The sequence below is a fragment of the Lactuca saligna genome, chromosome 8 (genome assembly GCF_052625555.1).
Source record: "Lactuca saligna cultivar CGN05327 chromosome 8, ASM5262555v1, whole genome shotgun sequence".
Taxonomy (NCBI): domain Eukaryota; kingdom Viridiplantae; phylum Streptophyta; class Magnoliopsida; order Asterales; family Asteraceae; genus Lactuca; species Lactuca saligna.
The window spans coordinates 102,909,920-102,924,445 of record NC_136424.1 but is presented as its reverse complement, the minus strand read 5'-3'; the positions used below and the strand labels follow the sequence as shown (position 1 = coordinate 102,924,445).

Sequence of the window (14,526 nt, the reverse complement as noted above, 5' to 3'; positions counted from 1 at the left end):
TTAAGAATGGTTAAAAATCAAATAAAAATGTATTCTCTCAAGTTAATTGTCTTTGAAGCTTTGCTTATGCTACCTGCAAACAAAATAAGAGACATTATGTTAAGAATGATGTATAATTCTTTTAAATTGTAAATAAGAAAAACATACATAGTAAAATAATCAATTTATATTTTCTTTATGGCTATTTTAGATTGAGTGCATTATATGAAGATATTAAATAATTGTGATTTATTTTTAAATACAATACAATCAATCTAATCTGATATGATACACAACTAATATCATTATATATATATATATATATATATATATATATATATATATATATATATATATATATATATATATATATATATATAATATCATAGAAAATGAATATTTTTTTAAATAAATGAATTTTTAAATATACAATTATTAAACAAATACACTTGATTTTCTTTAATAGTCCAAATATTCGACTTGATTCCAACTATTCTTACAAAAATGTGTTTATTATCATAAGAATATAACTCTCCCCAATTATATTTGTGTTGAGCTCGATTCTAAATCTTCCTATTCTAAAAGAATAACATGCATTACTCGTTATTCACCACCAAACATCAAACGAGAGTTTAGTTAAAATCACCTGCTCACCGATTCTCACCGATTTTAGAAATAGTTCATATCTAAACACCGTTCGTTAAAAAACATTTAAAATCCTGTAAACAAATAAAAAATCAATTATTATTGATTATACTAATAAGCAAGCTACAATACAAAAAGTAAAAACCATTCAAAACTCCACAAAAATCACGTCTAGCAAAGCATTTTTTTAACCTCAATTTAGCACAAATTAAGCAAAGTTGCATTTCTTTACTTTAAATATCTACTTTTGTTATACTTTGTGATGCAGTAAGAAGAAGATGGTTCTACTCTTTATTAACAATCGATGAACTATCACCCCGCTCCCGAGTTGAAACAAAGAAAAGAAGAGAAAAGAAAAGAAAGTAAGGAGAGAAAAGAAAGGAAAACAAATTTATCTTTTGTGCTCCCGAGTTGGAAAGAAATGGAATACAAGTTAAAAATTTTATTCTTTCTTATCAAATCATCCCAAATCGAAAGGAAAGTTAGGAGGGAAAGTGATCCTTCCATTTCCTTCCTTTAATGAAACTCGGGAGCATTAATCTCTCTTACTTTCCTCTCATTTCCGTCCATTTCCGTTCTTTTCTCTCCTTAAGTTGAACTCAGGAGCGGGGTGTATAAGAACTTTAATAAAAAAAAACGTTTAATTCTAATTCGTAAATGTTTATCTCTATAAAAACAACATAATTGATTGGAATCAAACAGGAATCAAAACTAAAAAAAAAGAACATACATGTAACTAGGGTTAATTGTCTGTCAATGGCAACCGGTGATACTTGATGATTGATGATTGATGAAACGAAGTCCAAGTTCTAATCGACAGAGTGAGATACCGGCAATGACATTGATTTAGGGTTTTGTGGTTTAGAAGATGGTTCTATTCTTTATTAACAACCGACGAACTATAGGAACTTTAACAAAAAAAATGTTTAATTCTAATTCGTAAATGTTTATCTCTATAAAAACGACATATTTGATTGGAATAAAAAAAAAAAAACATGTAACTAGGGTTAATTGTCTGTCAATAGCAACTGGTGATACTTGATGATTGATGATTGATGAAACGAAGTCCAAGTTCTAATCGACAGAGTGAGATACTTACAATGACATTGATTTAGGGTTTTAGGGTTTATGGCAAAGAAGGCGATTGTGAGTTGTAGCCGAACGGATGTAAGCTAAAGATATGAAACTGATTTTCTTATTTAAATATAAATTAATAAATTTAAATTTACCAAAATTAATTAATGGTTAAGATTACAATTTTTACCACTACTTATATTTTTGAAATGATTAGTCTGCATGAATCCCTACGGATAAACCACATGCACAATAATTGTTCACCCACATTTGAACCTATTTTTATAGGGAAGAGATATACGGAAAACAAAAAACTCTAAAAATCATAAAAATGTATAAAAAAAAAAACTTAGAGATCACTATTTTTTTTTTGACTTTTTATATATAAAAATCGCATCTTTTTTTTTAATAAAAAAAAATGCGGGAGAGATAAAAAAGGTGCAGGGTCCTTTGTTTGCTTGGCTAGTTAAGTATGAGCTAATTCATAGATCTTTGGGCTTTGATTACCAAGGAATAGAGACTTTACAAATCAAACCGGGGGATTGGCATTCCATTGCTGTCATTTTATATGTATATGGTTACAATTATCTCTACTCCTAATGTGCCAATGATGCAGCACCAGGCGGACTATTAGCTAGTGTGTATCATCTTACTAGAATAGAGTATGGCGCGGATTAACTAGAAGAGGTATGCATAAAAGTATTTGCCTCGAGGAGGGATCCTAGAATTCCGTCTGTTAAAAATCATTTTTTTTTTGTTTTTTTCAATTTTTTTAGCGAAAATATAAAAAAAGTTATGAATTTTCATAAAATAAAATAAAAAAATATTTGTGATCTCTAAGTATTTGTTTATGTATTTTTATGATTTTTAGGGTTTTTTTTTAAAGTTTTTTGTTTTCCATAATATATATATATATATATATATATATATATATATTAGAATTAGGAGTTAAAAGAAAAAGCAAAAGTATTTTTTTATTTAATTATAAATGTTGAGAGAGGAGTGTTTTTACAAAATAATAATAATAATAATAATAATAATAATAATAATAATAATAATAAATAAATAAATAAATAAATAAATAAATAAATAAATAAAATCGACCAACGAGGTAAAGAAAGAGGAGACTGGGTAGATTCCCCTCAGTCCGAAATCGCGCCACCTAAACCGTAGTGGCGGTGCTGTGTTTTCGCCGCGGTTTCATAACAGCAGCCCTTTTTTTTTTTTTTTTTTTTTGCATAAAAGTAAGTTTGACAAATAAATAATTGAAAGATTCCAAAGCAAATTATCATCATGGAAGTCGAAAACACTATTCTTTGGCGGGCGTTTGACGCTTGTCAAGATAGTGTTGGGGAACCTACCAAATTATTACTTGTCTCTTTTTGCTGCTCCCACTGGAGTCTTGAACAAGCTAGAAAGAATCAGACGACGGTTTCTTTGGGGAGGATCAGATGACAAAAAGACAATACATTGGGTTTTCTGGGACAAAGTCACTGCAGAAAAATCCAAAGGCGGTCTGGGGGTTGGATCTATCAAATCCTTAAATATCTCACTATCAATGAAATGGTGGTAGCGTCTCCGACCAGAACCGAAACACATTATGGCCAATAGTCATAACAAATATCCACAAACAACACAATAAAGATGATGACTGCTACTTCTTAAAATCGATGATTGGAGTTTGGAATAACATCACATGTATAAAAAGTGATCTGGCCAAATTGGGCATCTCGCTCGATAAGATCATCAAAAGATAGCAGGAGGAAAGTGGGATCTTGTGGAAATGTGATCTTACTGGGGACAATAAATACAGGGTAAGTGCCATTCGTTATGCCTTGGAAGTAAATGGCAACACAAACGTTGGCAGGTTCAATTGGATTAAGGAGATTCCACTAAAAGTTACATGCTTTATTTGGAGGGCCAAAATGGGACATATCCCATCTTCTGTGGCACTTTCTAACCGGGGGTTGCCCTATCTTCCATCACCTCCTGTCAGTGTGAATCGACAGAAGAAACCTCCAATCATGTACTAGTCCGGTGTTCTTTTGCAAAATCGGTAATGGATTAGATTTTCAAATGGTACAATATCCCAACGGCTGACTTTCACACTGTAAATGACATGCTTGATCACGCTTCTAAGTGGGGAAATTATCCAAAGAAAAAGAATAGATTGTTGAGCATTTGCTATGGTACATTATGGAGTATATGGAAGGCAAGAAACGAAAGACTTTTTAGTAACCAACGGGTGCAGGCTATGAAAGTTGTGGACATAATCAAATCAATGACTTTCCTTTGGTTCAAGCATAGAGGTGGTTCGATTGGAATGTCATCCTGTTTAATTCTCTATAATGTTTTTTCAATGTTTCTTTACTGCAATTTTCTTTTGGTCCCTTGTACTGTTTTTCTTCTCCTACCAACTTGCTAGAAGCGGTCTCTTCTTTTAATATATTTCTCTTGTTTGCCTGTTAAAAAAAAAATAATTGTGATTTTATAACTAGCTTCTATGTTATACACGAATATGAATAGTATCAAATTTGGCCGGACATTTTATAGGGAACGGGAAGCTCAATGATACGGCACGGAATCCTAAATTTGGCTTCTAGCCGAGCCGAAAGTCATTATATCTGACGTGGCACTGTACGGATCATCTCGCATATCCAACGGCTAAAATCCCACACAACCAAAAGATCTCAAGAAAGAAGGCATTACAGCTTACGACACTCGCCAGTCGTCAGGGTAGACTCTTCTACACCCGTAGTCACTGTGTGTTTTTAGTGAGAGGAAGTAGAGAGAATAACTACGTGACTTCGAAATCTCACAGGTATGTTTGCATTAATTTAGCTACACCTATAAATACATGTCGCTGATTGTCGATCATCATGCGGAATTTTATGACATACGCATCTGCTTTAACTTGAATTTAGGGGTTTTCGTACTTTGACGTGAAAGACGATTTCTAGGGTTTCGTTTTTTTTCTGATTTACTGTTTTCAGCTTTGTAGATTGTGTTGTGGTTTTGAAAAACTGAGAGGAAATGCAGACGAGGAATATGGAGAGGAAGAATTCGATTAGGGAGAGAGGGAAGCGGGGTTTGGAGGGTGGTGAAGATGAGCAGCAGCAACCGGAGCGGAAGCGTCCGGCTTTAGCTAGGTATGGAATGAAGTTTGTTCTTCTTTTGTTATGGCGTAGGGTTGAGATCTAATTTGCAAATAGGGCAATTGACATGGTAACTTGTTAGATTTTTTGTGAAATATGTAAAAGTAAGTGTGTTGAGTATAATATCATGTTCGTTGCTTACATGCTTTGATTTAACATGTCGATGATGATATAGTTGAGTTGGTTATTGCTTTTGTTGGATAACGTGTATTTATGGGGTATTGGTAAAGTTATGTTGGTTCTTGTGTTGTTCTGGGGTATCAGTATAGTTTTCTGTTGGATGCTATAATTTTTTTTCTACTTTCGTTGTTCTCTATTTCCCTCTTACACTTCCAATTGTAGGAGATTACCATGTATGTACAGTTGATATGAGTTTACAGAAGCACAAGCTTTTCTATCTTGTGTCAAATAGAGTCTAGAGAGAGTCTACTATGGAACATAATGTATGAATGAAAACAGGGTATGTTAAATGGAATTACATGTATTGTTTTGCTTTTGTTTCTGCTGAGTTCATGAGGAAGAACATATCAAAATAATGCAATATTCTAAATATTTGCTTCTTGGATTTCCATAGGTGCTATTTCCTTCTCCAATCAATTCTATCTCAACTTCTATTTTCTTTTATTTCATGTTTTTACCTATGCTTATTATGGAGAACTTTAGGAGTTCCACTTTTGATGGATATATAATTGTATATGCAGTGTTATTGTGGAAGCTTTGAAGGTAGATAGCCTCCAAAAACTTTGCTCATCCTTGGAACCTATTCTTCGCAGAGTTGTAAGTTTCCCCCTTTTTCATTTCCACTTTTAAATATTCTACTTCTGTTGACTCTTGTCACAAGTCAAATAAAAAAAGTCAATCCAAATGATGACTAACATTAATATGTCTTTTCACATGACATTAAACAGGTTAGTGAAGAAGTGGAGCGAGCTTTAGCAAAGCTAGGCCCTGCTCGACTAACTAACGGAAGGTTTGTCAAAATACTTTTCTACACAATTTCACAATTAAATTACAATTTTACCCTTTTTAGAGTAAAAACCGACTTACCCTTTTCAGACCTTCTTCACCCAAGCGTTTAGAAGGACCAGATGGTAGAAACCTACAACTTCACTTCAAATCAAGAATGTCTTTACCCCTCTTCACCGGAGGCAAAGTTGAAGGGGAACAAGGTGCTTCAATTCACATAGTCTTAATCGATGCCAACACCGGACATGTTGTGACAACAGGGGCAGAATCGTCAATTAAACTCGACGTTGTTGTTCTAGAAGGCGATTTCAACAATGAAGATGATGAAGGGTGGACTCAAGAAGAGTTTGATAGCCATGTTGTGAAAGAACGTGAAGGAAAAAGACCATTGTTGACTGGAGATTTGCAGGTTGTGCTTAAAGAAGGTGTTGGAACTTTAGGGGAGTTGACTTTTACAGATAATTCAAGTTGGATTAGAAGCAGGAAATTTAGACTTGGATTGAAGGTGGCTTCTGGTTTTTGTGAAGGGATCCGTGTACGTGAAGCAAAGACTGAAGCTTTCACTGTTAAAGACCATAGAGGCGAATGTATGTTGTCTTGTTCCTTTTTAAATCTTTTAATTTTAAAGCAAGTTAATTTTAAATATTATTGTCATTGATAGTGTACAAGAAACACTACCCACCTGCATTAAATGATGAGGTATGGAGATTAGAGAAAATTGGGAAAGATGGATCTTTCCACAAGAGGCTAAATAATGCTGGGATCTTTACAGTTGAAGATTTTCTTCGCCTTGTTGTTAGGGATGCCCAAAAACTACGCAATGTAAGTATTTTTTTTTTTTTTTAATTGCATTATTATATATTCATTTCAATGAATAATTTTATTTTCTTTAGATTCTTGGAAGTGGGATGTCAAATAAGATGTGGGAGGCTCTTGTTGAGCATTCAAAAACATGCGTGTTGAGTGGGAAGCTTTATGTGTATTATCCTGATGATTCAAGAAACGTTGGTGTTGTTTTCAACAATATTTATGAGCTAAGTGGTCTTATTGCTAATGACCAATTTCAACAAGTTGATTCTCTTTCAGATAGCCAAAAGGTATCTTTATATTTATATATTTTTCTTTATAATTAAAAAAAAAATACAATGCTGTAATTTTTTTTTTTTAGGTATATGTGGATACATTGGTTAAGAAAGCGTATGATAATTGGAGCCAAGTTGTGGAGTATGATGGGAAGTCACTTGTGAGCTTTAAGCAGTCAAAAAGGTCAAGGAATGAGTATTCAGTGGGGTCCATAGAGTATCCAAGATCTTCAAATAATCAGCTAATGCCACCACGTGTCCCTCTCATGGGTTCCTCAGATTCAACCTCGGTTGATTCAAATCTTCTTTTAGGAGGTAAAAAAAATGTGTGCTTATTCTTTTTATGAATCAAATGCATATTTATTATGACATTAATCTTTTTAAATAAATTCAGGTTATAATGAAAATCTTGACTCAGTGTACCAAACCCAACAACAACAACAACAACAACTCCCACACAATCAATACGACATAAATTTCACTTCAAACAATCGCCACATCAGCAACCCTAACCCTTTGCAGCAAACCAACGGGTATGATACCCGGTCGGCCGGGCTAGCCCTGGGTCCACCACAACCCTCCTCATCTTTCCCGGCCATGAACCCCTTCGATGACTGGTCCCACAACCGCATTGGCGGCGGAAGTGGCGGTCATGGCGGGGGTGACTTTATGTCGGAGGAGGAGATACGGATGAGAAGTCATGAAATGCTTGAAAATGAAGACATGCAGCACCTTCTTCAGCTGTTCAGCATGGGTGGTGGTGGTGGTGGGGGTGGTCATGGCGGGAATGTGGCGGAAGATGGGTTTTCTTTTCCGTCGTATATGCCGTCTCCGGCGCCGAATTTCTTTGATGAGGATAGGAGCCGCCCTGGGAAGGCGGTGGTTGGGTGGTTGAAGATTAAGGCGGCGATGAGGTGGGGGTTTTTCGTGAGGAAGAAGGCTGCGGAAAGAAGGCGGGCTCAGATTGTAGAGTTAGATGATGATGAATGAAAAGGGTGGATGGATGGATTGATGGCTGGATTTGGGGTAAATTTTAGGGTTTTATTGTACAGTAAGTTCAATTTAACAAACTTCTTTCTTGAAGATATGAAGTTGGATGGATACATATTATATTGGTTGTGTTTTTGTTTTATTGTATAATTAAAATTTGGTTTGTGAGAAAAATTTATGGTATTGAAAAACCAGGGAGAAAGTGTTTTAATGTAATGATAACCCTCCTGAACTTGTAAGTAGAATGATGTGCTTTTACTTTTTATGAGCTTCATTCCTTCGTACTGCGCCCTTATTAGATACAAAATGGGCAAATGTCCATCAACCTGTTGTATTTGTTGTATTTGTTTTAAAAGGTCATTTAATTTAAAAAAAAAAAGTCATTTAACCTCCTATAACATGTTTTAATCTCATTGTAGCCTTATTGAGTTATTTCGGTTTCTTAAACCCAAATCTTTTAATCAATTTGGTCAAATTTTGCCGTCGTTGGCTTCTTTCATCAAGGAGTGACACCTTCTTTACAGCAAAGAATATTCCATGTCTGCAAATAAATATCTATCACATGATAATTGATATAAAATAGTTTCAAACAATTCGGCGAAGCCTTCATAAACGGTTCCATATGACCCTCTTCCAAGAAAGTCACCTTTCAGCCGGTTTTTGTACCTTAAAAGGTCCATTAGACTGGAGGGTGTGAGGTGCGGTTCAGCTGATGTGACACTAAAACACCGCCCTCTCCATGCGGTTTTGGAAGTGCGGTTAGAGAGTGCGGTAATGGGAGGGAACGCTCCCTTCATCTCTCTCTCTCTCTCTCTCTCTCTCTCTCTCTCTCTCTCTCTCTTCCTCTATCTCTCTATCTCTCTCTTTTTTCTTTCTTTCTCTCTCTCTCTCTCTCTCTCTCTCTCTCCACCCCTTTGGTGTTTTAGAAAAGTGCAGTAATGGGAGGGAGTGGGAGGGAGTGCAGCACCACTCCCTTCAGCCTTAGGTGAATCGGAATCCTCAAGTTCAGTGGTTGCGTTTGAGGAAACTTTATCTTCATCTTCTTCTTCATCACCCAAGTTGTTTGCATTACTTAGGGGAAACGATGGCATCTTTCCCAACGTTATCCCCTCACTTTGGTTTTCCTCCTTAACACCTGTTGGATTAGATGTCTAAACCTATAATTATTATTGGTATATACTCGACCCGAGAGTAGCATGATCCATTTGGGTTGCATATCATCAGGACAATTTGGTATGTACCCGACCCGAGAGTAGCATGATCCATTTGGGTTGCATATCATCAGGACAATTTGGTATGTACCCGACCCGAGATTAGATGTCTAAGCCTATAACTATTATTAGTATGTACCACATATGATCACCAAGGGACTATAAGGACCCATAATGTAACATCCCAAATATCAAAGAATTTTAAATTTTTTAAAATCAACCATTAACCAATATTGTTTATAAAAAGAGTTATTGTTTCAAAAACATTATTTCAAAATCAGATTTTTCCCAAGACCTAGTGACATAAAACAGGAAGATGTGCACGATCACGCCTTTGCTTTCCCATGATCCTTAGAAGTACCTGAAACAATAAACTAAAATTGTAAGGCAGCCAACCTAACCGAACCGCCTCACAGGTCCTACAACCCATCCGGTCCGGTATACGAGCAGCCAACCTGACTGGACCGCCTCGTAGGGCCTACAACCTATCTGGACCGTTCTATGGGCCGCTAGCCTGACTGGACAGCCTCCTAGAGCCTATAACCTATCTGTTTATCCCCAAGTGTCTTGGCCTACAGCACAAAGTAGGACCGTCTCATTCCAACATAATATGTAGACATATGTAACAGATGAACATAAACACAGAACTAACAAATACATATAATCATAAAGTTCTTCTAATAAGTGATATACTAGCATATCACTATCCTATAACCAGGATACATAAACTAGTGGGATGGCATTAGTGCCTTCGACCCATGGTACAACGAGGAAAACTTTCATCTCAGTCTGAATGCAATCTGAATAATCCCTGCTCTGATAACCGGCTCTACCCGACTCCTAAATTCAAAACATTTCCTATTCTAAATTAGTAACAATTTTCTCAAAATACCCTTGATCAAAATTGGTCAAAATCAACAAATCAACCGAGTAACCAAACCGAGTCAACCCACTCGAGTCAACCCACTCGAGTCAACTTAGGCCTCGTACGCAGGGCGTACTTCAGATGTACATGGGGCATACTCGAGGTCCGAGGCATCAGGGCTTAACCTGCATACACGCAACGTACCATTTGGTACACCCAACGTACGTAACATGTTTCCCTCTTAAGGCATTAAGCGCTTAATACTTGATCTTTTATGTCCAAAATGTAGACTGAAGTCCAAAATGTCATCATTTACCATAAAGTTTCCAACTTTATGGCTTTGCATGGCTAAAAAGTGTGACAACCCGAAATTCCTATCTTGTACATTTATTCAAATCTATCAAAGTTAGACTCGTTTTTCTATCTTTTAGCACGATTTATGGTCTATTTGAGTGTCCTAAGCCTAGTATAATCTAGGTATGGGTCTTAGGATGAGTGTTTGTGAGTGTAACACCTTGCAAATGAGCCAAACACACCAACACAAGGTGTGTGCGGCCGCACACCCGAGTGTGCGGCCACACACCCATCCCAGCCACACACTACCACCTATATATTCAACACTTGGTCATTTTTGAACACTTTTCCACTTCTCCAAGGCTGGAACTCGAAACCCTCTCAATTATCATCCAACTTTTCACTTCAATCTTCAATCAAGTAAGTGATTCATCCTTTGATTAGTTATTACATGACCTTAACTAGCCTTCTCCTTTTGCTTTGATCCATGAAAACACCTTTTTGGTGTTAAATCTTCAAAATTACCAAGAACACCAAGAACACAAACTACCTTTTTGGACTTAATCACCCTTTCAAGCCTCTATAACGTGTATACACTTATCATAACTTGTTGTATGCTAAGAACACTTGATGATATACTTGAAAAACACGGTTTTATCATCTTCATAAAGGGTGTGTGGCCACACACACCCTTTTTAGGTCCAAAAATGGCAATGAACTCCATATAAGGCTTAAGCATGAAGTAAGAAACATTCCTAGATGAGTCCTAAAGCCTTAAAATACGTTTTGGCACATTTCTTAGGGAGTGTGCGGCCGCACACCCACTGTGGCCGCACACCCTGTCCGCACACACACAAATATGGTGTATTTTGACCACACACTCCCTTGTAAGGTCATACACCCCTTATATAAATTCATATATGGTTGTAACACTTAAATATAAGTGTTTACTAGTCCCTAAGGTGTTTTCAAACTCAATAATTAGTTGTTATAAGCACTAATTGTATACATATATATATATATATATATATATATATATATATATATATATATATATATGTCATTATATGGTTAATAGGATTTCTTTGTGCTCAAGTCTGCAATTAACACATGTGAGTTCATACCCCTTAATCTATCTTTTAAATGATTTTAAATGCTTTTATGGGGGGGGGGGGGGGAATACAAGTTGAAACATTGTAGTTATTATATCAATCATATGTGATTAATAACTAGAACAAACAGATAGGCCTTATTATACTTTCAAACTGTGTTATCAAACATCTATTTTAAAACTCCTTTATCAAATCCTTTTCAAACGAAAACTATTTATTCAAACTCTTTTACTTATATTGTCCACATACATGTCTATACAGATATAGGTATATAAATAGGATTTGAAGGACTTAGGACTGATAGCTCACTTTATTTCCTGTTCCTTGTTTGGTTGTGGACTTAGAGTATCTGTTATTTGTCCGAAGGTCGTTGAAATCTTTATTATATACTAGGTATGTGTGTTTAGATATAAAGGTTTTACTTCAGTTCCATGCCTTTGGAGTAGCAAGGGTATGCAAACATGTTAAATCATACAAACAACAGTTCAAGTAAACTATAATAGGTATAGTTTAGGAGATCACAACTTACTATTACTAGAATATACTAAGATGAGAAACAAACATACCTTACTATTACAAGGTACAAACAAGAACGTATACGTATACAAGTACAGTGAAGAGATCATATACATATACATTTACAAGTAAACAGAAGGAACATACCCCAACATAACTATTAGGATATGAGATTACTTCTACATGGCATGGATTTCACCGTTGTCATGTTAGTAACCAGAGTCACCTAGAGGGAGAGCGGACATTATGTGTATACATCTATACGGGACATACTATCCCGCAACCCAACTGTTAGCTACAGTCCCCAGCCGACCAAGCCAAGGGGTGACAAATGTCACATTTATTTTGACGCCAGTAGGTCATCTTATTCTACAGTCGTCAATCAGTATGGTTACTAATCTCATATTACATTATAATTCATTGGATTTAAGGTAATTAGTACTACGGTAGTTTCCACATACAAAACTACAATACTATAATATTTTCCCTAATACATTTATCCTGAAACATCTTTTCATAAAAACGATAATGTACAAACTATATTTTGATAACGATAGCCCAACTTGGAAAATATACACTCTTACAAACAAACAAACAAACCGAACATTGGGTCTTGGTAGAAGACTACAGTTAGTAGAAAATATGTAATTTTATAGGAAGATACAAACATTGGACGAACAGTTTACGAACATTTACAACGAACATTTTACTACAAGTAAGCACTTACAAACTTTTACTACAAACTTATAATGAGAAAATTTTCAACATACATTTTACAACATCAATGACACTAAATTCTTATGAACTCACCAATATTTTATGCTGATACTCTCTTTCAAAATAACTTGTATTCTCATGGAACCAGTAAGACAGGTACACCCATGTAGCTTTTGAAGGACTGAGTGGATACAAGACTCGTCTTTATTTTTGATTGTACATTTTTGGTGTCATTTAAACTTTACAAGGGAACACATGTGTACTTAACTATAACGCCCTGATTCTCGGGTATGGTTTAAATAAGATTTCTTGGGTTAAGGCCTACTCGACGAGTTGGTCGCCCTACTCGTCGAGTAGCAGCATGGTGGGATCGCGTGATAAGTGACCCACTCAATGAGTCCATATTGGGACTCGGCGAGTAGGTGCTGGCAGATGAAACCCTAATTCTCGGGGTTTTACACCCTATTTAAAGGAACCTCATCCCCTTTGGGCTTCTTTACAGTTCTAGAGATCCCTAGTGAGACCCTAATCCGTGTGTGTGTGTGTCCTTATGTGTTGATGCTTGAAAAGAGGATCTTTGAAGGGAGAAGGCTTGGAGGAGAAGGAGATTGGAGCAAGTGGAGTGTGGGAATCAACACTTATCTCGGTTATCATCTTCTAGAGGTAACCAAATCTCATTTTCCTTGTAGATCTCTTCTATTGGTTGAGTTCTAGGGTTTCTTTTATAGAATGTTAAGTTGATAAGATGAGCTATGGGCTAGATCTGAAGTTGTAACTTCAGTTATGGACCCTCCTTGGATTCTAGATGCATAAAGTTGCAGTCTTGGTCATGATTGAAGTCCCTCTTAAGCATGAAGCCCCATGAAGAACTTAAATTAGGCATTTAGAGCCTTTATAGCCATGCATGCACATTGATATGAGCATATTTAGCTATAAAATCCATGCATTATCTTAATAATTTATGTTGATTTTATCTTATTTAATGAACAAAAGGTGCTTAATTATTTTAGAATTTCATTTTTCAGCAATAATGACATGCTCGAAAGGAAAATGAAGCGGAACTAGCTATTGGAAGCTTGGATCTTGGATTTTGAAGAAAGAAGGATGTTGCTGGACAGTTTGACCCCTCGTCAGTGTTTTGACCATATCTCATGAACCGTAACTACGATTGATGAGATTCAAAATGTTCTGAATAGTAGACACAATTTCAGACGACTTTCGTGTTTTGAGAAAATGCTGATTCGAAACGTACTTGGCGAGTAGGGTCGATTACTCGGCGAGTTGTATCGAACTTTCGCGATTCTGGACGCGTTGACTTGCTGTACATGGGTTTTAAGTGATGGACTCGCCGAGTAGCCTCTGTTTTATGAAAATCTATATAAAGGGACTTTCAGATCGACACCCTAGCAGATAGATGAACCCTTGGAGGCCAATTGTCGACTAAAGGTGCTGTTAGAGCGTGGGAAGCAAGGGAATCAACCCTACATTCAATTTTAAGGAGAATCAAGTCAAAATCAAGTTTACTCTTACCTAATCTCTTGTTTGAACTATGTTTTTACCAATTGATTTCGTTTTTGTGCTTGTTTCTGCTGTAATCATGAGCTAAAAACTCATAACTTCTGTTTAGGTAGATGAATTTGTGAACATGGATTGATTATTTGATTAGGATTAATTTTAATTGGTGATTATGTTTTATTAAGCTTGTTAAAGAACCTTATGTGTTAACAATAACTATTCTTCTGTTAATAAATCAGTAATTAAGTTGTATGGACATCTCTTAGTTGCTAATTTCATATGATTTACGTGACCACATAGTTGTATGTCTAGGAATAACGAATGTGAAACTAGAATTAACTTGAAGATAGGTAAGTTAATGTGTGAGCTTGTGTGATACACCATCAACAAGAGGTTAATTGAATC

At 35.8% G+C, this 14,526-nt stretch overlaps 1 protein-coding gene across 2 annotated transcripts; it reads left to right on the top strand.

Moving 5' to 3' along the window:
• Positions 1 to 4,379: 4,379 nt before the first annotated feature.
• On the top strand, positions 4,380 to 8,154 carry LOC145009136 (calmodulin-binding protein 60 D-like). Of its 2 annotated transcripts, none has more exons than XM_078967805.1 (9): positions 4,380 to 4,519; positions 4,692 to 4,847; positions 5,555 to 5,630; positions 5,762 to 5,823; positions 5,910 to 6,406; positions 6,481 to 6,641; positions 6,713 to 6,916; positions 6,988 to 7,216; positions 7,296 to 8,154. In XM_078967805.1, the coding sequence occupies exons 2-9, from the start codon at positions 4,732 to 4,734 to the stop codon at positions 7,889 to 7,891; spliced, it is 1,941 nt and encodes a 646-aa protein (XP_078823931.1). In that variant the 5' UTR covers positions 4,380 to 4,519; positions 4,692 to 4,731; the 3' UTR covers positions 7,892 to 8,154. The 2 variants fall into 2 exon arrangements, with proteins under 2 accessions (XP_078823931.1, XP_078823932.1); XM_078967806.1 differs by having other exon boundaries at positions 4,391 to 4,519; positions 4,700 to 4,847.
• Positions 8,155 to 14,526: the final 6,372 nt, after the last annotated feature.

Bases quoted from the DNA above. Each gene is read 5' to 3' on its own strand.
- LOC145009136 (XM_078967805.1), top strand. From the start codon at position 4,732: ATGCAGACGAGGAATATGGAGAGGAAGAATTCGATTAGGGAGAGAGGG. The intron at 4,848-5,554 runs GTATGGAATGAA...TTGTATATGCAG, and splicing joins AAGCGTCCGGCTTTAGCTAG to TGTTATTGTGGAAGCTTTGA. The intron at 5,631-5,761 runs GTAAGTTTCCCC...GACATTAAACAG, and splicing joins AACCTATTCTTCGCAGAGTT to GTTAGTGAAGAAGTGGAGCG.